We start from the raw sequence: 23,006 nt of genomic DNA on the forward strand, positions 1-23,006 counted from the left end.
CCCTCTGCCATCTCTGCAGACACTGAGCAGGGCACCTTGCCTTATGCACAGCACTGGCTTGGAAGGTGGAATTTTATACAGCCTCAGTCAATCCCACAGTGGTGGGGGTTGGAAAGGACCTCTGGAGATCATCTGGTGCTAAAGCAGGAGCACCCACAGCAGGTTGCACAGGATTGTGTCCAGGCAAGTCTGGAATCTCTCCAGAGAAGGAGACTCCAGAACCTCTCTGGGCAGCCTGCTCCAGTCCTCCATCACCCTCAAAGGAAAGTTTTTCCTTAAGTTCAGATGGAACCTCTTGTGTTCCAAGTTTGTGTCCACTGCATCTTGTCCTGTCACTGGACACCACCAAAGAGTCTGGCCTCATCCTCTTGACACTCAGCCTTTAGCTGGTGAGAAGCACTGATAAAGTCCCACCTCAGTCTTCTCTTCTCCAGTCTAAACAGCCCCAGGTCTCTCAGCATTTCCTTCTCACAGAGATGCATCATCAGCATCAGCATCCCATCAGCATCTTTGTAGCCTCTGCTGCACTCTGTCCAGAAGTTCCTTGTCTTTCCTAAGCTCAGAACTGTACACAGGACTCTAGATGAGGCCTCCCTAGGGCAGAATAGAGGAGGAGGAAAACCTCCCTCGACCTGCTGGCCACACCACCCTTAATGCACCCCAGGATGCCATTGGCCTTCTTGGCTACAAGAGCACACTGCTGGCTCCTGGTGAGCTTGTTGTGCAGATCCTTCTCCATGGAGCTGCTTTCCAGCAGGTCAACCCCTAACCTGTACTGGTGCAGGGGGTTATTGATCCCCAGGTGCAGGACTCCACACTTGCCCCTGCTCAGTTGCATACTTCCACTCAATCTTTTCAGTGTGGAAAGTATCTAATAATTAGCATGTGGTTAGGCTCATGTCACAGAATCAAAGAATGCTAGGGGCTGGAAGGGACCTCTTGGCACTCACCCTTTATATATTTATAAATGTGAATGAGGTCACCTCTTAGTCTCCTCTGCTCCCAGCTAAAGAGCCCTCAGCTCCCTCAGGCTCTCCTCATCAGGAAGATGTTCCACTACATCATTTTTGTGGCTCTGAGCTGGACTCTTTCAAGCAGTTCCCTGAGGTCCTTCTTGAATTGAGAACTGGACACAAGATTCCAGATGCAGCCTCACCAGGGCAGAGTAAAGGAGGAGGAGAACCTCACTTGATCTACTAACCACAGCCCTTCTAATCCACCCCAGAATGGCATTGGCCTTGGCCACAAGAGCACATTGCTGGCTCACAGTCAACCTTCCACCCACTAGGACCCCCAGGTCTCCTTCACTGCTCTCCAACAGGTCAGTCCCCAACCTGTATTGATCCATGAGGTTGTTGCTTGGCCTTTCCTAGTTTAACAGCTGCTGCTTGGATCTTAGGGCACAGGGTTCAGGAGGAGCTGTGGATGGTGTGGACAAAGCCTCCCAGGAATCACTGTGGGCTTGCTGCTTCTTAATCAAAGCATTGCTCAGCAAAGCTGACATCTGCAAGAGGAACCAGTAACTTCATCTGGCTTTGCACACTTTGTACACATAGATACACACACACAAAATGAACCAACAAGTGGCTTAGAAGTGGTTATTCATTAGGCAAAGAGAAGTTCTCCAGGGTGCAAAGACTTTTCTCAGTGAGGTTCTTGGCACTCTCAGCTTTCCATGACTTTTTTTTTTTTGTTATTAAAAAAGGAATTAAAACCATATTTTTCTCATCTCACTAAGTACCTTTATGATGTCCAAACAAATCCAACAATGATATCATCTATCTCTTTCCTCCAGAGAGGAATTCAGGCCAGGATGTGATATTCCTGCTTATTCCTGGAGCACAGAGCCTCAAATCAAGGCGAAGGCAGCAAGTCTCAGTCCTTGAGGGGAAAATGCATGCCACAGCACCATCCACTTCATACTGAGCCTCCCCCAGATCCCTCCTTCTTCTTGAGAGCTGTTCAACACTCTAAATGAAGATTTAAGGCCTGAATCTTGCTAAGCCTGATCTCTGCAGGCAGGTAGGCAAGGCTGCTCTTCAGCAGGACATGCTCACAGTAAGGATCTGCCCATATGGATCTGATTTCTCCATGGATACTCTTTTCAGGATGTGTACAACATGTGGCATAATTGGGCTGCAGTCCTTGAAGTGATTTAATAAAACAGATGATTCACCTTCAACTTGTTAAGTCCCTCAGCTTAGGAAGGAGGTCAAGTGTGCCTTTACTTGGCTGTGCAGTGGTGGACCCAGAGGGACTGACACAGGTTCAAGCTCCCCAACACTGTCAGGCTCCTTGCAGCCACCTTGCTTCCATGATTTCTGCAAGGAACCCCTTTGATCAGTAGCACAAAGCCCTCCAGCCTGACACTGCTGCAGGCTTGCAGATCTGGATGGAGAGCAGGAGTCAGTCTGGGCTTAGCTATGAGTTTCCCATAGAAGGGTTTGTGTTTGAAAGGACCTTCAAAGCTCATCTAGTGCAACCCCTCTGCAATGAGCAGGGACATCTTCAGCTAGATCAGGTTGCTCAGAGCCCCAACCAACCTAATCTGGAATGCTTCCAGGCATCTACCACCTCTCTGGGCAACCTGGGCCAGTGTGCTGTTGAAAGCATAAAACAAATCCTTCTCTAAATGCAGCACACCATCAGCACTTACTGAAGGACAATGGCAGTAACAAAAGGAAGGATTATGGAACATGCACATGGAATTCTATTACAGGGTTGAATTCTATTACAGGGTTGGTTTGCAGAGTCAATTAATAGTGAACACAGGTTTTGAACTGCTGTCAAAAACTTCCAGTTCTCTTCTATAGAATCCCAAAATCACCTTTGGAGATCATCTGGTCCAAGCCTTCTGCTAAAGCAGGGTCACCCACAGCAGGTTGCACAACCTAGGCAGGTTTTGAATGACTCCAGAGGTGGAGACTCCACAGCCTCTCTGGGCAGCATGTTGCAATGTTCTAACAACTTCAAAGTAAAGAAGTTCCTCCTCATATTTAGAGGGAACTTTCTGTGCTCAAGTTGCTATTGTCCTGTTGCTGGGCACCACTGGAAAGAGTCTGGCCCTATCCTCCTGCAACCCATCCTTTAGGTATTCATAAGAATCGAGATGATGCCCTCTCTGTCTTCTCCAAGCTAAAAAGCCCCAAGTCCCTCAGCCTTTCTTCTTAAGATAGATATTCCAGTCCCCTAACCATATTTTTTAGCCCTTTGCTTACACTCTCAAGCAGTTCCTTATCATTCTTGAGCTGGGGAGCCAAGAACTGGACACAGTACTCCAGATGTGGCCTCACCAGGGCAGAGTAGAGGGGAAGGAAAACCTTCCTCCACCCATTGCTGGCCACTTAATGCACCCCAAAAGGCCACTGGTCCTCTTGGCCACATTTCTGGCTCATAGTCAGTTTGTTGCCCACCAGGACTCCCAGATCTTTTCCCACAGAGCTGCTTTCCAGCAGATCAACCCCTAACCTGTACTGGTGCAGGGGGATATTGCTCCTTAGGTGTTGCTGGACTCCACACTTCCCCTTGTTGAACTTACCAGGTTCTTCTCTGCCCAACTCTCCAGCCTGTCCAGGTCTTGGATGGCAGCACAAGCCTGAAGGTGTGTCAGCCACCCCTGCCAGTCTTGTGTCATCAGCAGACTGCCTGAGGGCACACTCTAACCCTCCATCCAGGTCGTTTGCTGATGCATCACTGCTGCTATTCCTTGCAGGACCTGTTTTCCTTCGGGAAAGTGGGGAGCATTAGAGGTCTGGAAATGATGGAATGTTAAGCCTACTTTGGGATAACACCTATTGTGATTGCAGGTTAGCAGTTGGGCTTTGGAACAGATCCAGTAAAGAGATTTATTTTTATTTTCCTTGAGTAATTAGGAAGTTTCTGGCAGCTGTGAGGTTTGCAAACAGCATGGGGAAAGAAGAGAGCTGCACCCAGAGTCATTAAGTAGTTCTGGTCCTCAGATTCTTCACAACAGTACCTAAGCAACCAAAGAGGCACTTAAAGGATTGTTGCAGCCAGTCAGAGAAACAACACCACAGGAGACAGAAAACTGCATGGTCCTTCCTGAAAAGGTGATTTCCAACAGGAATTGCATGGAAACAGAAACAAGAGCAAACAAGTGCTAAGACAAGCATTGGTTTCACAAAGCACAATCAGCTGAGCAGCTAAGGAAAATCCACCCTCACTACAATTATTTATATCTCAGCAGTGGTATTTTAAATAAACAAACTTGAGCATCTCTCCCATGAAGACAGACTGAGAGACCTGGGGCTCTTTAGTCTTGAGAAGAGATGACTGAGAGGGGGATCTGATCACACCAGTCCCATCCTTCCTCTGCACCCCAGAAATATAAATGGGAGCCACAATAGTTCCAGTAAATGGTTTTCCTCTGCACAAATCTCCAAAGTTCAGGGGTTCCTTCCATTGTAATCTTCTGCCTCTTTACACCCTGCCAAGCCCTTGCTACCCAGACACATGCTGCAGGTCCCTGGGTGATGCACTGATGTGCCTGAAAAATGAGACATCCTCACCCAAAAGAGCAATGCAGAGGCTAAATGTGCAGCTTCTGGGTGATTACAGACAATGCAAAGGTCTCTGAGCACACCAAGCAATCAAGGCTCTGGGAGCCTGCTAATCAGTGATGCTAGTCACAACTGCATGTCTCAGATGAGCTCCAAAGACACTTCAGTTGCTACAGGAGTGTTCCACAGCATTTCCCTGCTCCAATTTGTCTTAGTGAATCAGTCATAAGGTGTCATTTATGCAAGCAGAAAGTAATCTTCAGCCATTTAAGCCAACTACATGGAGCTGGGTATCAATTTTTCTTCTCTCTAAAGGCTGAGGTTCATCCAACCTTGCTTTCATACAATCATAGAATAGTCCAGGCCAGAAAGGACTTCCAAAGCTCATCCAGTCCAACTCCCTCTGCAGTCAGCAGGGACATTCTCAACTAGATCATGTTTCCCCAAAACCCTGTCAAGCCTCACCTTGAATAGCTCCTGGGAATATCTCCATCTCAGGGGTCACAACCTCTTCACAGGGCTGTCTCCAGCTAGGAACTCACAGACATTCCCAGCACAGGAAAGATTGATTTTGTTTATAAAAATTCTAACTCAAATCTTCTGACACTTTGAGCAACCTGGTCTAGTGGAAGGTGTCCAAGCCCAGGGCAGGCGGGTTGGAACTGGTTGTCTAAGGTCCCTTCCAACCCAAACTGTTCTGTGATGCTGTAAGTATTTTTAAATTATTTTAAAGACCATTTTCTGTATGACTTCTAATTAAAAAAGCCTTATTTTTATGTCACTAATACAAATCTGGGCTATTTCCATATATTCAGAAGAACAGAAGATGCAGAGATGTGGTGCTGAGAGACATGGTTTAGCCCCAGGCTTGGCAGAGTTAGAGAATAGACTCCATGATCCTAAAGGTCTTTTCCAACCAGAACAATTTTATGATTGGCTAAAACACTTTCTACTGACTAAACCAACAATAGCATTGATATGAACACAGACCAGAAAGGACATGCAAGTGGAAAGGAAAGACACTACTTTCAGTACTTTTTACTATTCTATTGTAAATTAAGACGCCTGAAAGTGTGTCTTAAGATCATAAAAATAATACAATTGGAAAGGACCTTTCAGAAGTCATCTAGTCCAGGCACATCTTGAACTAGAGCAGGTTGCTCAGAGCCTCACCAACCTGACTTGGAATGCTTCCAGGAATGGAGTATCTGCCACTGCTCTGAGCAACCTGAGGCAGTGTTTCATCATCCACAGCATCAAACATTTCTTCCTTCCTCTAGCCTGAATCTCCCCTGTTTAGTTTCAAACCATCACCCCTTGTCCTGTCACAACAGGCCCTGCTAAAAAGTCTGTCCCCAGATTTCTTGTCAGCTCCTTTAAGCAATGAAAGGCTGCAAGGTCTCCCTGGAGCCTTCCCTTGTCCAGGCTGAACAACCCCAACTCTCTCAGCCTGTCCTCACAACAGAGGGCTTCCAGCCTTCCCATCATTCCTGTGGCCTCCTCTGGCCCAGCTCCAATAGGTCCATGTCTCTCCTATGCTGAGGACTCTCAAACTGGCCCCAGCACTTCAAGTAGGGTCTCAGCAGAGTGCAGCAGAAGGGTGGAATCCCCTCCCTCCATCTCCTGCCCACACTGCTAGGCATGCAGCCCAGGACATGCTTGGCTCTGGACTGCAGTCACGCACTGCCAGCTCATGTCCAGCTTTTCATCCAACAGCATCACCACGACCTTCTCGTCAGGGCTGCTCCTCATCCCTTCATCCTCCAGCCTGGATTGACACTGGGAATTGCATGCAGGACTTTGCACTTGGCCTTGTTGAACCTCCCAATGTTCACAGGGGCCTCCTTCTCCAACGCATCCAAGTCCCTCTGGACAGCATCCAATCCCTCAGGCATGTCAGCCACGTCCTCCAGTTGGATGTCATCAAAAAGGAGAAAAAAAAGAAGGGCTCGTCCGGGATTTGAACCCGGGACCTCTCGCACCCTAAGCGAGAATCATACCCCTAGACCAACGAGCCGATGCATGGCAACTGTACACAGACTGCACACAGCCACTCCCCCATCTCAGGTCACACAGTAAAAAAACTTTTAAAATCTGTATTTTATCAAATAACTGCATTAAAACATCAAGAACTGCATCTGTCAGTCCCTAAAATCACTGTTCCTTGGGACCTTTCCCACTGGAGAGTTTCAAGGAGAAATGAAGTTCTCAAATTGGCATGCATCGGGATAGCAGCAAAAACTTCACTTTGCAACAAGCAGATTTCATCTATTTTTGCCTGTTTCAGTTAGAACTTCCACAATTAAAAGCTCTGTGTTACATGCTGTCTCAAAATACTTTATAAAGGACCTCCAACAGAACATCTTATTACACAGTTTCCTGTGTCTTCAGGCAACACGCAAATATGATGGAAAAAAAAATTAAAAATTGCCACAACTAAAAGGTACCTCCCAAAAGAACATAAATCCTCCAGGAGGCTCAGCGTGACTAAGAAATCCAATACTATGTAAAAAGCAATTCACATTTTATTTTCAATGGCAATAAACTGTACAAAAAAATGTTTCTTTCTTGCCAAAAATAACAACAATATTTTCAGTCTCGCTTCTAGACAAAGAACAAACACTTCTTTTCTTCTTTTCCTGGGTGAGCTTAACAAATAGACAGGATGAAGGGTGGATTTGGGTCAGAGTCAGGATAAAACCAACAGATTTAAATGGTTGTGGAATAAATGTTAAGTTTTTAGTGTCTTTTAGGAATTTCAGTACTCCTGCCATGCCTGTTAAAAAGCCTGAAGGAAGTAAAAAAAAAGTTTTTGTGTCTCATACAAAGGAATGTAAACAGTCACCGAGAGATTAAAGAGGTTGACTCTTCCAACTAAACCACAGACGTACCTCAACACCACTGATGTTCACTTTACACCGAGCACAGGGAATGTGCAAGAGCTGAGTCCACTCTCCAAAATGCCAATTAAATTATACACCAAATGACTTCTGTCTTTAAAAGTCTTCAACAAGAATAAAACCCTAAGTGACACACAACTGAAATGGATTGTACTCCTTTTTTTTTAAAAAATATTTTCAGGTTTATTTTCCTTATCCTAATCCACGATCGAGTATGCAACAGCCCCATCAGACTTACAAACACAATATTGCTTTTTCCAAGATGCAATAAAGTAAATGAGCACCTAATTAAGTTGATCCTATGCAGGAAGCACCAAGAGCTTGGGCTTCTTTACAGGCTTGATTTTGTTCGCATAACACATGTAATGCAGACTAACAAAACGTAATTTGGGTCACTGAATGTAGCTTCTTCAGTCCAAGACCTAAAATGGCAATACAATTGAAGTGAGTTTTGAGATTTCACAGGGGTTTTGTTTTTTTTTTTTTACAAACACTCCTCCCATCCCTCCCTCCCCCCATCCTCAGTGCTGAAACTTAGCTAAGAAAAAGCTGTTTGGACAGCTTGGGTAGAGCTTAAACAAAAATTAAGCATTTTCTGTTACTTCTGAGTTGTTTGAGGGAATAAAGTCTTGAAATTCCACTTTATCTGGATAGAGTTTAATGTAGGTGTCCACCATTAAATCCAAGTCATGTTTTATGTCAAAGTTTATGTTCAGCAAAGCGAGGTTGCTCGACCTCTGCTCTGTCAAGGTGTTTTTGAGGTAAGCCTTTAAGCGCTTACGTCCCATTTCATACTTTTCATTCTCCACCTTCATCACTGGGAGTATGCACAAGACCTTAAGCAAGGCATAAACATTAGGGAAAAACTTGATGTCAGGCAAGTGAAGTACTTCATAAATAGTAGCTGGAAGTTCAATGTCTTTCCCTCGGTGCTTCCATTTAATTCTCCAACAATGAAGCTCAGCAGAAAGCGTATCTGGATTAGGCAGGTCATTTTTGTACATGTCAGCATGATGCTCCTCAGATGTACTGAATTTGAGCTGCCCCATGACTGAGGGCACCAATGATAAACACTTAAGAGCTTTTAAATGCTGTTCTGAGAATGTATCTTTTAATTCTTGAATGATATGCTCCACTGTGGGGACACTGAGGACTTCTTTGTAGTAGTTTTCCGACGTTAAGTCAGAGTCCAAGCTCCCTTGCTGCGCCCTGCGGAATTTTCCTGGCAGTTTAATTTGTACATCCAGTTTTGCAGCCAGATTTGTTGCCTCCTCAAACCAAAACTCATGGTAAACTTCAATGTTCTCCATCACTTCATTCAGAGAATGCAACACTGCTGTTAAGCTGCTAGCTGCGAAGAACACGTCGGATGTTTGCCCCTGGAGGTTTTTTCCAAACGCTCTTGTAAAAGACAGAACGTTTTTCAGAATGACAATGGTGACAATGAAATCAAAGTCTGTTAATGCACTGGAGAGCACAAAGGCTCGGCCCACAATGAAGTTGCTCCACCTGACAGATGAGTCACTGCTCACAGCATCCAAGCACAGAACGAGCGCTTGCAGGAGGTCCACTAAAACCTCAAACGTATCGTGCCTTCCTGTCCACTGAGAACGGCAGATCTGCTTCAGCTCGTTACCCTTCTCCTCATTGTTCTGAAAAAGAACAGAAATGGTGTTGTCCAGTTCCACCAGTAGCTGTGGAGACTGGTGAAAAAGGCAGCAAACTTCTTCGATTGTTCCCAGCGCAATGGAAACACCAACCACAGGAACGGATTTTGCCAGCCAAATGTTTAAGGCACACGAGGAACACAGCGTACACACAGCTTGTGGGTACTTCTCCAACAGTCTTGTAGCCACAACTTTCATTTTGGAAGCAAACCCACTGGAGACAATGTAGGCTTGACCTCGGCAGTACTCCATGTTTAGACCCCATTTTTCAGTTATAGTCGTGTGGAACTTAACAGCTAAAATTTCAGGGTCAGCCTCATAAGGTAAAAACCCTATGAATTCTTCTCTTAGGTTATGAGCATCATCAACAAATCTTACCAACACTGGTAAATGTTCCTCTCCAGCTATGTCTACAACTTCATCAGTGACAAGAGAAAAGAAGTGTGAGTCTCTTACTTCCCTCAGCGTCTCTTCTCGAATGCAGCTTTCACAGATCTCAAGCATCTGCTTCTGCTGAGTTTTTGAACAATACTCCAGGTTGACTGCGGTCATCTCAAAACGTTTCCTCAGAACTTCATCTCCAGCATTTATTCTGTACTCCAGTAGAGCCTGAAAGTTATCCGAAGTGAAAATACCCTCTGGAAGCTCATCCACACTATGGCCATCCAAAGGAATATTTTGTTTACCCATCAGGATCAAAATTTCAAACAAGGACTTAAGGTAATCCTTGTTTTCTCTCTCTTCCAGTGTTAAGGGAACAGCTTTTTCCTCTTGTTCTTCCCCTCCTTCCTCCGAGACAGTGTTTTGTTCATTGCTTTCATTCAGCCCTTGAGCTGCCTGTTCACGTTCAAAGGCTTCATCAACTGGAAAAAAGGTAAAACACTGAGTGTCAGCACAACTTGAATAAAACATAACATTTGCTTTCTCTTAATTCCCCCCACTACTTTAAACTTAGAAGAATGTTTCTAGTTTCTGAGTGAGTATTTCAGAAAGAGTTTAGACTGGCTGTTTGAATCAAGCAGAACTCAATTATCCTCCTGATACATCTAAATTTGCAGTTAAGTGTCCTGCATGACTTTGGCAGTCTTAGTAAACAAAGCTTTTATAAACCCAATTATTTTGTCCACTTACTCTTTTGTTGCTTCAGTGTTCTTATCTCATCTTCAGTCTTAAAAAAAACAAACAAAAAACCCACTTATACTCATGATAACATCCAGCACATTACCTTAAAATATTAAAACACATCAAGAGAAGACACATACTGTAGATGAGACAAATACTATAGAGGAGAACTTACTGTGGCCTTCCAATATCTGAACGGGCCCTACAAGAAAGCTGGGGAGGGACTTTTTAGGGTGTCAGCTAGTGATAGGACTAGAGGGAATGCAGCAAAACTAGAAGTGTGTAGATGCAAATTGGATGTTAGGAAGAGGTTCTTCACCATGAGGGTGTTGAGACACTGGAACAAGCTGCTCAGGAAGGTGGTGGAAGCCCTGTCCCTGGAAGTTTTTAAGGCCAGGCTGGATATGGCTGTGAGCAACCTGATGTAGTGTGAGGTATCCCTGCCCATGGCAGGGCGGTTGGAACTGGATGATCCTTGAGGTCCCTTCCAACCCTGACAATTCTATGATTCTAGTATTTACCAACAAGTTCTAGAGGACATGGAGGCTTCTTAAATGCTGCAACAGGTTGCCCAGAGATTCGGTTGAAGCTCCATCCCTGGAGATATTGAAGATCAAACTAGTTGGAGATGTACCTGTCTGTTGCTGGGGGGAGTTGGACAAGATGCCCTTTGAGGGTCCGTTCCAACCCAATGCATTCTGTGATTCTTCAGGTGGTTTATTGTTGCCATGACACATACCCACTACTCCCTCAGTACAGTTTGCTACTATTCATAGAATCACTCAGGTTGGAAGAGACCTCCAAGATCATCCAGTCCAACCTCTCACCCAGCCCTATCCAACCAACCAGACCATGGCACTAAGTGCCTCGTCCAGGCTTTTCTTGAACATCTCCAGTGATGGTGACTCCACCACCTCCCTGGGCAGCCCATTCCAATGGGCAATCACCCTCTCTGTGAAGAACTTCCTCCTAACATCCAGCCTATAGTTTCCCTGGCACAACTTGAGATTGTGTCCCCTCCTTCTGCTGCTGGTTGCCTGGGAGAAGAAACCAATCCCCACCTGCTTACAACCTCCCTTCAGGTAGTTGTAGACAGCAATGAGGTCACCCCTGAGCCTCCTCTTCTCCAGGCTAAACAACCCCTGTTCCCTCAGCCTCTCCTCACAGGGCTGTGTTCCAGACCCCTCCCCAGCTTTGTTGCCCTTCTCTGGACACCTTCCAGTACCTCAACATCTCTCTAGAATTGAGGAGCCCACAACTGGACACAGCACTCAAGGGGTGGCCTGACCAGAGCTGAGTACAGAGGAAGAAGAACCTCTCTTGACCTGCTGGCTACACTATTCCTGATGCCATTGGCTCTCCTGGCCACCTGGGCACACTGCTGGCTCCTGTTCAGCTACTCTCAACCAGCACCCCCAGGTCCCTCTCTGCCTGGCTGCTCTCAGCCACTCTGTCCCCAGCCTGTAGTGCTGCTTGGGGTTGTTGTGGCCAAAGTGTAGAACCTTGCACTTAGCCTTGTTCAATCTCATCCCATTGGCCTCTGCCCTCCCATCCAGCCTGTCCAGGTCCCTCTGCAGGGCCCTCCTACCCTCCAACAGATCAACACCTGCTCCTAACTTGGTGTCATCTGCAAACTTACTGATGATGGACTCCTGATCATCAATAAAGTTATTGAACAGGATGGGGCCCAGCAATGCTCCCTGGGGGACACCACTAGCGACTGGCCTCCAACTGGATGTGGCACCACTCACCACCACTCTCTGGGCCCAGCCCTCCAGCCAGTTCTTGACCCATTTCAGAGACTTGATAAAGTTCCCATTCCCATTCAGAGATCATTCAATACATGTTTTATAATTCCTAGTAAATAGATTCCATTAAAGAATTTTTTCAATGTGAACTGGGACTATCAGTAGACAGAACTATCTTTAACTCTATTTTTAATCAGTAAACAGACTGAAACTCTGGAAAAAATACTTCGAAATTTTAATTTTCCAACAATTGTAATTGTCCAAGTTTTGGAGCTGAATTCCTCTTAACTCAGAGACTCAGAGACACTTTCTCTATAAATGATAGAAAGAGGTATCAACAAGGCAATTCCACAAAAAAAAAACCCAAAAACATAACCAAAAAAAACCACTTCTTGATCTTGGTTTTATACATGAATGATCATCTCAGGACAATAAGCCAAACCAAGCATGTCTCAACTGGTGCAGACCTCAGTGGTTAAAAGGGTGAACTCAAGATCATAATCAGCATGTAGAAGGAATTTCAAGATATCATGCATAAAATGTACTCAGCCCAGTGATAACAAGCCAAAGGAAGTTGTGCACTTTCTTTGGAGTACTGTGTCCTGTTCTGGGCTCCCCAGTTCAAGAAAGACAAAGAACTACTGGAGAAAGGCCAGCAGGGGCTACAAAGATGAGGGGACTGGAGGATCAATCTGATGAGGGAAGGGTGAGAGACCTGGGGCCCGGGGAAGACTGAGGGAGCATCTTCTCAATGCTTGTCAGTAGCTAAAGGGTGAATATCAAGAGAATGGGACCAGACTCTTTTCAGTGGTGCCCAGTGATAGGACAAGGGTCAGTGGGCAGAAACTGGAACAGAGGAACTTCCATCTGAACACGAGAAAAAAAAAACTTCTTTCTTATGAGTGTCTTGGAGCACTGAATAGGATTCCCAGAGAATCTCTGGAGAGATTTCAAAACCTGCCCAGATATTGTGATCTTGTGCAACATACTCTAAGTAACCCTGCTTTAGCAGAATTGTTGGATGAGGTGAGCTCCAGAGGTCCCTTCCAATCCCCACCATTCTGTGATTTGGAAGAAAGAATCAGCTCTGATCACCACACTTCTTTTGCAGATTATCTACTAAGAAAAGCGTAATGAAACAATTTCTGTCAGCATAGTATATGACTATTTAACTTACAAAAATACACTTCTAGTAGGTGGCAGAGCAAATGCAAACACTCAAGTGTTAAATATTATTATTTGACACTTCTGTAAAAATGCTTTGTATGAATTTGCTTGTTAAAAGAGGTTTAATATTAAAAAAAAACCAAATAACCCTCCATGAACAACTTACCAGCTCTTTTATCCTTTTCCTGTGTCTGCTGTGGGGGTTGTTCAGGTGACTTGTAAGGTCAAATATAGTTGGCACAGCATTATCCCGTAAAACCGTTCTGTAAGGGCTCTGTAAGAAGACAAGCATCTAGATTAAGGGTTTTTCAAATGAATTCTCACTCTGTGTGCACAAAAAAATTCTAGAATTTCAGATGCCATGCACCCACCCACCTCTTTTTCTTTTTTAAAACATTTTCATCCTCATTATCAATACAGATTGGGGGATGAGATGTGATAGAAAGCAGCCCTGTGGAAAAGGACTTAGAGGTGCTGATGGATGAGAAGCTGGACATAAGCAGGCAGTGTGAGCTTGCAGCACAGAAGGCCAATGGCATCCTGGGCTACATCAGAAGCAGTGTGGCCAGCAGATCCAACCCCCTTGCAGTCAGCAGGGACACCCTCAACTACAGTAGGGTGCCCAGAGCCCTGTTGAGCCTGACCTTGAATATCTCCAGGGATGGAGCCTCAATCACCTCTCCCTGGGCAACCTGTTCCAGAGTTCTACCACCCTCATGGCACAGAACCTGTTCCTAATATCCCACCTAAATCTGCTCTTCTCTAATTTCTAAGCCATTGCCCTTCATCCTGTCACTGCAGGCCTTTGCAAAGAGTCCCTCTGCAGTCTTCTTGTAGCCCCTTCTGGTACCGGAATGCAGTTTCTAAGATCTTCCCAGAGTACTCTCTTCTCCAGGCTCAACAACACCAGCTCCCTCAGCCTGTCCTCATAGCAGAGGTTCTCCAGCCCTCTGATCAACTTCATGGTCTCCTCTGGACCCTCTCCATCAGGTCAATGTCCTTCCTGTGCTGAGGGCCCCATAGCTGGACTGTAGGTGAGGTCTTTGGCAACACTGCCTTGGATACAGCCCAGGCTGCCACTGTCCTTCTGGGCTGCAAGTGCACCTTGCTGGCTCATGTCCAGCTTCTCATCCACCAGCACCCCAAGTCCTTTTCTGCAGGGCTGCTTTCTGTCACCTCCTCTCCCAAACTGTATTGATAGTAAGGGTTGTTCTGAGCCAGGTCAGGACTCTGTACTTGGTTTGCATGGGATCCTGTGATGTTTCTCACCACTGGTTGATTTCCTTTTCTAGCAGTTGCATATTTCTAGCAGTTAAATAAAAAAAATATCTTAAGTATAATTTATATTTGGGTATACTGTAAACTTCTGTTGTTTATGCTGGCTCATTGCCAGCAAGTACAAATTTTTAAGTGATGATACTTATTCCTGTCATGAGACTGAAGTATAGTTTAAACAAAATTTTATAATACTTTCATACAGTTTTATAAAGTTTTATTTCAGATGCAGAATTGCTTCCAAACTTCATTTGTTTGTCTCTGGAATGCTGGCTAATCAGAGACCCTGTCATGTGTAATATCCCAGGAGCTAAAAGCCTGACCTGTGTATTTTAATTACCCTTTGTGACTAAAGCACTGACTTTGCCTATTTATCAAAGTGAAATTCAGGCTAGAAATTAAAATTCAATACAAAGCCCCATGTCCACCATTTCCTACTGCTCTGTAAGCTATTAAAATCAATGTTATCTTGTTAGCAACAAGAATTAAAAGCTATTATCTCATTAACAGAAAACAGTGCCATGATTTTAATTGAATAAAACATAACAGGAACCAAAAGCTTGACAGATGTAAAGAATGTTTAAATCTTCTGGTCACAGCAGTGTAATTCACCCAAATCACACCATGTACACACTTCAGTAATGGCACATTAATGACTTTAGATAATTAGAGGATGCAGACTTACATATTTACACCCAATAAATGTATTTAATGGTGTGACATCTAGTGACAACAAAGAAAATGAGAATTGTTTTGCATCAGTGAAGAACTGCAGTGAGTGCTCCACAAACAGTAAGACAGCAGGAGCAGCTCTGCTTTTGTCTTCCCCAGCTGCTCATTTCCACCTCACCCTTTGTGCCAATATCCACAAGCCTGTGCTGTGCCCTGGACCATGACAACGATCTCAGTTATGACTAAGAGATGAATTTTCCCAGAGACCAGTTACCCAGGAAAGCAAAGATTAAAATGCAGCATTCTGCTGAAAAACGTTAGTCACATTTTGCAAGATGGAACAACCACATGTTTTTACTTACACTTCTACATATCATAGAAGTCTCAAAGTGTTTAGCACACAGTCTGTAGTGCTTGTTGAGTTGATCTGGAGTCTTATCTTCCAAGTCTGCCCTTCGACAGTTCTCCACCCATCTTTGACATCTGCATGAAAGCAAAAGAATAAGCCAGTCAAAAGATGAAACAAAATCCCCTCCAATTTCAAATTGTACTCAAAAAAAAAAAAAAAAAAAAAAAATCAAAGTGCACTGAGCACTGCCCTTTATGTAAAACTAAGTAAAGTTGCAATGTACCATGAATCATTATTATAATTTATTTTCTCTTTTTGTCCACCCACGTCACACTCAGGAATCTATGTCACACTCAGGAATCTATTCCATTTTATATATCCTGGCCTTTGTCTCACACAGGCACACCAGGTTGCAACACAGTTGCTCATAAAGCCAGACGCTTTTAATTCTTAAGAATTTAATCTTAAAAGTTAAAAAAGAGATGTGCTCATAGACCAAAGTCATAAAGCATTTAAAGGAAGCTATTAAGAGTTGTCTTCTCCACCTCCCTCCACAAGACAGCATTTTTCTTACTTACTGTGGTCACTGGGGAAATCAGGTTTTTGAAAAAGGAAACAATACAAACAAAAAAAACATTCTACAGACAGTGCTCACATGCCCAAAGTAAGTCTCCATTAGATGCATATTCTACATTTACTTCTGCTTTGGATAAGTTCTCTGAGATAAAATAGAAAGCTGCTGTCTTGGTGTGAGCTAGAACAGAACCAATTCCGCTCAGTGATGTGACTTCTCAGCTCAGGCTCTGCTCAGTGAGGGCACTTTCTGAATTCCAGGACATGTTTGCAAACCCAGTGGCTGCTTCTAACAGTGAAAAGCTGATGGGGAGAGTTAACACTAAGGGTTGGGCTGCAGAAAGGCTCTGGCTTAAACTGCTCCTGTGCAGACCAAGGGCACTGATGAACCTTGTGCACCACATTGGGGTGCAGTAAGCAAGAGATGGCACCTGTGGGGAGGACCAAACAGGAGAGATGATCCTAAACTGACCAACAACAGGTAACATTCCACGGATGTCATCTTCAGGACAAACCTGAGGGATCACCAGAGTCAAGCCTCTTCTTCAATGGCCAATGCCTGAGAAGGACTCTGTCTCTGATCAAATCCAAGTGTTCCTGTATACAGGTCCAAAATCCAGCTTCTGAACCTCGTAGCCGTCTGACACCGAGTTCAGGCTGGGACTTGCCCAGTGCTGCCCAGAGTATTAGTAGGGACAGTTACATAACTGCCATCAGGAGGTTGGTTTCATCATTTGTTTGTATCTGCTTATAACTATTTCATTTTAGTATTATTTTCATTAAAGCTGGTTTAGTTTCTTTTCCAACCCATCAGCCTATGTGTGCCTTATTCCCCTTCTCACCTCCTTGGGGCAAGCAGAGAGGTTCATAGAGAGCATTTATCACTCACTTTGTGGCCTACCCAGCCCCAACCCTTGACAGCCACAGAAACATTTCCCCTACTAATAGGCCTCCTTTTAGATCTGCAAGATGCTGTTTCCCCTGATGAGTAAAACACTTGCAGTAATTGATGCAAATGCATTCAGCAGCTTCTATTTCCCCCAGCGGGGTCTTTGCAATCACTTTCTTGCTAAGAATTTCTGAGCAACAACATGCCTAGGCCAACTCTGCACAGTGCCTCTAATAAAACTCATCTGCTATTTCACTTGTGCAGTAAAAATATATATGAATATATTAACAAGACTCTGGCAGCTATGGATACCTCTGGATTAAAAAGTTAAAAAAAACCCAAACCAACACCTCCCTGTAAAACTAATACTGCTTCAAATGATTGTTTTAATGCACCTGCTTACAATCCATAGTACAAGACTGTGTGCAGTTTTGGGGACCTCACTACAGGGACATGGAGGTGCTGGAGTGGGTCCAGAGAAAGGCAACAAAGCTGGTGAAGGGTCTGGAGAACAGGGCAGGTGAGCAGTGGCTCAGGGAACTGGGAGTGCTGAGCTTTGCAAAAAGGAAGCTGAGGACCGACCTCATTGCCCTCTACAGTTCCATGAAAGGAGGTTGTAGTGAGATGGGAGTTGGTCTCTTCTATTAAGAAGAGAATGAGGTGAGAGGAAAATGCCTGAAGTTGCACCAGAGGAAGTTTAGGTTGGAAATTAGAAGAAACCTCTTCACTGAAAGGGTTCTCAAACACTGGAATAGGCTTCCCAGGAAGTTGGCTGAATCTCCATCCCCTGGAGGTTTTTAAAAGAGGCAGAGATGTGGTGCTGAGGGACACGGTTTAGCCCCAGACTTGGCAGAGTTAGAGAATGGTCAGACTCCATGGAAAACATCCATTCAAAATGGCTTTCAAAAGAACATCTCTAAACTGAAGGGAGTATTTTCTTCATACACTGAACTGTCACACATTGATTTTGCACTCCCTGACATCACTCAGATTTTACAGCACGGACTCCTGACAAATTAATACTGAACTTCAGACAGCACCACAGAATCACAGAATGGTGGGGTTGGAAGGGACTTCTAGGGGTCATCTAGTCAAACCTCCCTGCTAAAGCAGGGTCACTGCAAGCAGACAGCACAGAATCAAATCCATATGCATATTTAATCTCTCCAGAGAAGGAGATTCCAAAACCTCTCTGGGCAATCTGGTCCAGTGCTCCATCACCCTTCAAAATAAAGAAGTTCTTCCATATGAAGAACTTCAGTTTTGTACAAAACTGTGGTTTTTCTTTTGACTGTGTGAGAACCTGCAGGTTTCAAAGATTGAGGGTGGGAAGAAACAACACCAAGCATGAGTCATACAAATGGAAGTTTAAGAGTAGGCAAAAACTATTTTGATTTTGGTCCTCATTTAAAGCATAAATATGTGTCATATGGCTTTGATGACAGATCTGAAAATGCAGCTTTAAGTAGCAGCTTTAATCAGCAGCTACTACCTATGTGAGCTTCACAGAATCACAGAAACATTCAGGTTGGAAAAGACCCTCAGGATCACCAAGTCCAACCCAGAACCACATTTAAGCACATCCAGGGTTGGTGACTGTGTCAGTGTCACCATCACAGCGACTCAACCACTTCCCTGCCCAGCACATTCCAATGCCTGACCACTTTTCCCATGAAAATTTTTTTCCTAATGTCCAGCCTAAACATTCCCAGTGGCAGCTTGAGGCCATTCCCTCTTGTTCTATCACTCATTACCTGGGAGAAGAGATCAGCACCAGCTTCTTCACAACATCCTTTCAGATAGCTGTAGATAGTAATGAGGTCTCACCTCAGCTTCCTCTTTTCCAAACTAACCAGCCCCAGCTCCTTCAGTTGCTCTTCATCAGATTTATTCTCCAGGCCCCTTCCCAGCTTCCTTGCCCTGCTCTGCACTGGCTCCACGACCTTCACATCTCTCTTGTATTGAGGTGCCCAAAACTCAATACAATATTCGAGGTGCGGCCTCATCAGAGCTCAGTACAAGGGGACAATCACCTCCCTACTTCTGCTGGATACAGCATTTCTAATACAAGCCAGGATGCCTTTTATATCTTCTTTTTAACATCAGAGGACTATTTTCTTAGAAAAACCTATGGTCTTGAAATTTTCCAAAAATCAGGTCAAGCAGCTTCAAGGAAGGAAGGGAGTGTCACATACAAATCATTGAAAATGTCAGCCTTAATCATGTACTGTTAGGAGAGAGGTAACTGGTATTGTTCTAGCATCTATGCACCTTCCAAAACTGTGAGGAGCAAGCCAAGTCATGGTTTCATGAGTGTTACCTAGATTTTAAGGTAAGCTTCTACATGGAGGTTTCCAGGTCTAAGTGCCTGACTTGTTTTTCATGGCACTTCTTGTGACCTCTCACTCACACATTTTCCACTCTAGCATCACCACTTTTTATCGTTGACAACTGGAATACCTCATCACTTCTGCTGCTGCTCATGATGCTTTGCCAGCATCATCCTTGCAATCCAGCAACGGCTGTCACGTCAGTGTCCAAACTGTCACACACCCACCTCAGCACACACAGCACAACCAACAGACTTCTACCACCTGAAACACAGTGCTGGACCTGTATGGGTTCCCCTGCCTTAGCACATAGCTCCTGCACCCCTCAGCTACTCCACACCCCTAACAGCCAAACATCCCATCACTGCTCCACGCTCCTAACAGATGTGTGCCCCGCCACACCTTCCACTCCCCTCACAGCCAGGCAGCCCCTCAGCCCTGTACACTCCCCACAGACAGACCCTCAGCCTCTAACTCCCCTCACAATCAGGCAGTCCCTCACTCCCTCAGACCCCTGGCTCCCCTCACACTTTCCCATTCCCCTAATGACCAGGCAGTCTCTCATACCCTCAGTCCCCCTTCCTAGTCCTGCTTATGGCCAGACAGCCCCTCACTCCCTCAGCTCTCCATTCCCCTCACAGGCAGCTCCTCACCACCCATTCCTTTCACATCCATGTCCCTGTTTCCCTCAAGAGCCAGGCAGTTCTGACATTCTCAGATGTGTCCCCCTCAACCCAGAGCCATGCAGCCCCTAAAACCCTCCCTTTCCCTTCACAACCAGGCAGCCCCTCACTCCCTCCCAATCCCCTCACAGCCAGGCAGCCCCTCACTCCCTCCCAATCCCCTCACAGCCAGGCAGCCCCTCACTCCCTCCCAATCCCCTCACAGCCAGGCAGCCCCTCACTCCCTCCCAATCCCCTCACAGCCAGGCAGCCCCTCACTCCCTCCCAATCCCCTCACAGCCAGGCAGCCCCTCACTCCCTCCCAATCCCCTCACAGCCAGGCAGCCCCTCACAGCCAGGCAGCCCCTCACTCCCTCCCAATCCCCTCACAGCCAGGCAGCCCCTCACTCCCTCCCAATCCCCTCACAGCCAGGCAGCCCCTCACGCCCTTCCAATCCCCTCACAGCCAGGCAGCCCCTCACTCCCTCCCAATCCCCTCACAGCCAGGCAGCCCCTCACTCCCTCCCAATCCCCTCACAGCCAGGCAGCCCCTCACTCCCTTCCAATCCCCTCACAGCCAGGCAGCCCCTCACTCCCTTCCAATCCCCTCACAGCCAGGCAGCCCCTCACTCCCTCCCAATCCCCTCACAGCCAGGCAGCCCCTCACTCCCTCCCAATCCCCTCACAACCAGGCAGCCCCTCACTCCCTCCCAATCCCCTCACAACCAGGCAGCCCCTCACTCCCTCCCAATCCCCTCACAGCCAGGCAGCCCCTCACTCCCTTCCAATACCCTCACAGCCAGGCAGCCCCTCACGGCCTTCCAATCCCCTCACAACCAGGCAGCCCCTCACTCCCTCCCAATCCCCTCACAACCAGGCAGCCCCTCACTCCCTTCCAATCCCCTCACAGCCAGGCAGCCCCTCACTCCCTTCCAATCCCCTCACAGCCAGGCAGCCCCTCACGCCCTTCCAATCCCCTCACAGCCAGGCAGCCCCTCACTCCCTCCCAATCCCCTCACAGCCAGGCAGCCCCTCACTCCCTTCCAATCCCCTCACAACCAGGCAGCCCCTCACTCCCTCCCGCTCCCCTCGCAGTCCCACCGTCTGTCACACCACCACCGGAGCCCCTTCCCGCTTCCCCGAGGGATGCAGGGGGAGTGTGGGAAGCGGCGGCGGCCCCGGCGCATGCGCAGCTGCTCGGCCGCCTCCCCGCCGCAGGCCGGAGGGTCCCGTCGAGCCCCGCCCCCCCGGCGCCACAGAGCGGGCGGCCTCCGCCGGGAGAGCCGGCAACTCTGGGCGGCCGCAGGCCCTTCGCAATCTGCTGCCTGCCCCGGCCCGCCGCTAACCCTCCCTGTACCGTACCGCGGCGGCTCCCCGCCTAGGTGAGGAGGCGCGGAGACGGGTCACTGGGGATGGGGAGGGAGGCGCCTTTCCGCCGCGGTGTCTCCTCAGGCAGAGCGGAGGCCGGAGTGGTTGGACTGGCCTGGGGGAGAAGCGAGCGCACCGCTCCCCTCCCTCCCGTTACCCCCTCCCTACTGCTCCTCCGCTGCCTTCCTGAGGCGGCGCCGGCAGTGCCTGGCTGGGGTCTCACCTGACCGGGTCCCGGGGGAAACGGAAGAAGGCCAAGTCGGACTGGGTGCTCTTGCGGGTGCAGTTGGGAGCCGCACAGAAGTTCGGCATGGTCCCCCGGATTGGCGCCGCTGCCCCTTTAAATCCGCGGGCCGGAGGGAAAAGGAGGAGGGGGGGGGGTGTGTATGTGGGGTGGAGGAGGAGGAGGAGGACGGGGGGAAGGGAGGGGGGTAGGGTGGTGGTGGGGGAAGCGGCTCTACACTGCTGTGAGCGGCCGGGAGGATTCACCGCCAGCCTCCGCCGGGACAAGGGCCGCCTCCTTCCCACAGTGCACCGCGCCCAGCCGCTCGCCGGGGTGTACGCACGCGCTCGCTCGGCGCCGGCGGGAGGGGAGGACCCGGATGAGTTGGGCGCGTGCGTTAGTGGCGGGGCGCCGCACGGTGGCGCGCCTGCGCGTGAGGAAAGGTCACCCGGGACCGTGCTGCGCATGCGCAGGAGCTGTGATTGGGGAGCGGAATAGTTGTGTGTGGTGCGCCTATACATAGTGAGGTCATAACCTTTTCCTTCTGTCTGGTTTTCCACTATTTCGCTTCCTAGGAAGATGTTCCTCTACAGCCCGGATGGATAATGAGAGAAACCTCGAATTCTTTAAAGAATAATCAAACAGTGACTATATCCTGTGTGGAGTCTTTGGTAGGTCTGTCCTTGGTCAAAATGCTTATAAAGAAAGAACCAGGAAGTATAAAACTGGGTAGTTGGGAGCAGAAAAAGACATTGCGAAACTAGTATGAGAGAAAACAGCCTCAAGTTGCACCAGGGGAGGTTTAGGTTCAGTATTAGAAGAAACATCGTCACTGAAAGGGTTCTCAAACACTGGCACAGGCTGCCCAGGGAGGTGGTTGAGTCACCATCCCTGGGGGCGTTTAAAAGAGGCAGAGACGTGGTGCTAAGGGACATGGTTTATCATCAGACTTGGGAGAGTTAGAGAATGGTTGGACTCTTAAGGGTCTTTTCCAATTGAAAGGATTCTGTGAGTCTATTAAATGTGGCCTGCTGAGAATTTGAGGAAATATGTATAGAAGCTGTAAAACGTCTAAATGCTGATGGCAAATTATAGTTGCTTTGGGAGTGCTTATGCTATAGCATAAGAATTCTGCAGTGACACATTTTTATCTATCTTTGAAACCACATAAAAAGCATTTGGACGTGGAGATTTGCTGGGCTTCATGAACCATAATCTAGACACATGATGTAGCCAAGTTATGTGTCTTTTGAAAAAATATTTAATAAACAAAAAAACCCAAACCAAACAACAACAACACAATTGCTCATTTGGTTCCTATTGGCTGGCTTCAAAGTTTCTTCTAAGTTTTTTGTTAGGTATGAGGAGGACAAAAAGTTTTTCCATGAGAAAGCCTTGTTATCAAGTGCCCTAGTAGGAGTGTCCAAGCATATTTCATTGGACTGTTTTTAGTTTATTTGGTGTTAATTCTTTGCCAGAATTCTGACTCGGGCACATAGCTGGGTTCCTTCCTTTTAAGTAGTCTTGAGCAATCATTTAAG

The 23,006-nt window shown here is 46.8% G+C and overlaps 1 protein-coding gene and 1 non-coding gene across 2 annotated transcripts; both read right to left on the reverse strand.

Moving 5' to 3' along the window:
- Positions 1-6,465: 6,465 nt before the first annotated feature.
- On the reverse strand, positions 6,466-6,537 carry TRNAP-AGG (transfer RNA proline (anticodon AGG)). The gene has a single exon. It is a non-coding gene; the product is annotated as a tRNA-Pro (tRNA).
- Positions 6,538-7,945: 1,408 nt separating this feature from the next.
- Positions 7,946-21,554, reverse strand: THAP12 (THAP domain containing 12). The gene is made up of 5 exons (XM_054384302.1): positions 21,466-21,554; positions 15,434-15,554; positions 13,291-13,398; positions 10,219-10,255; positions 7,946-9,950 (listed from the first exon to the last, which is right to left on the reverse strand). The coding sequence occupies exons 1-5, from the start codon at positions 21,552-21,554 to the stop codon at positions 8,005-8,007; spliced, it is 2,301 nt and encodes a 766-aa protein (XP_054240277.1). The 3' UTR covers positions 7,946-8,004.
- Positions 21,555-23,006: the final 1,452 nt, after the last annotated feature.

Source organism: Indicator indicator, chromosome 1 (genome assembly GCF_027791375.1).
Source record: "Indicator indicator isolate 239-I01 chromosome 1, UM_Iind_1.1, whole genome shotgun sequence".
Lineage (NCBI taxonomy): Eukaryota > Metazoa > Chordata > Aves > Piciformes > Indicatoridae > Indicator > Indicator indicator.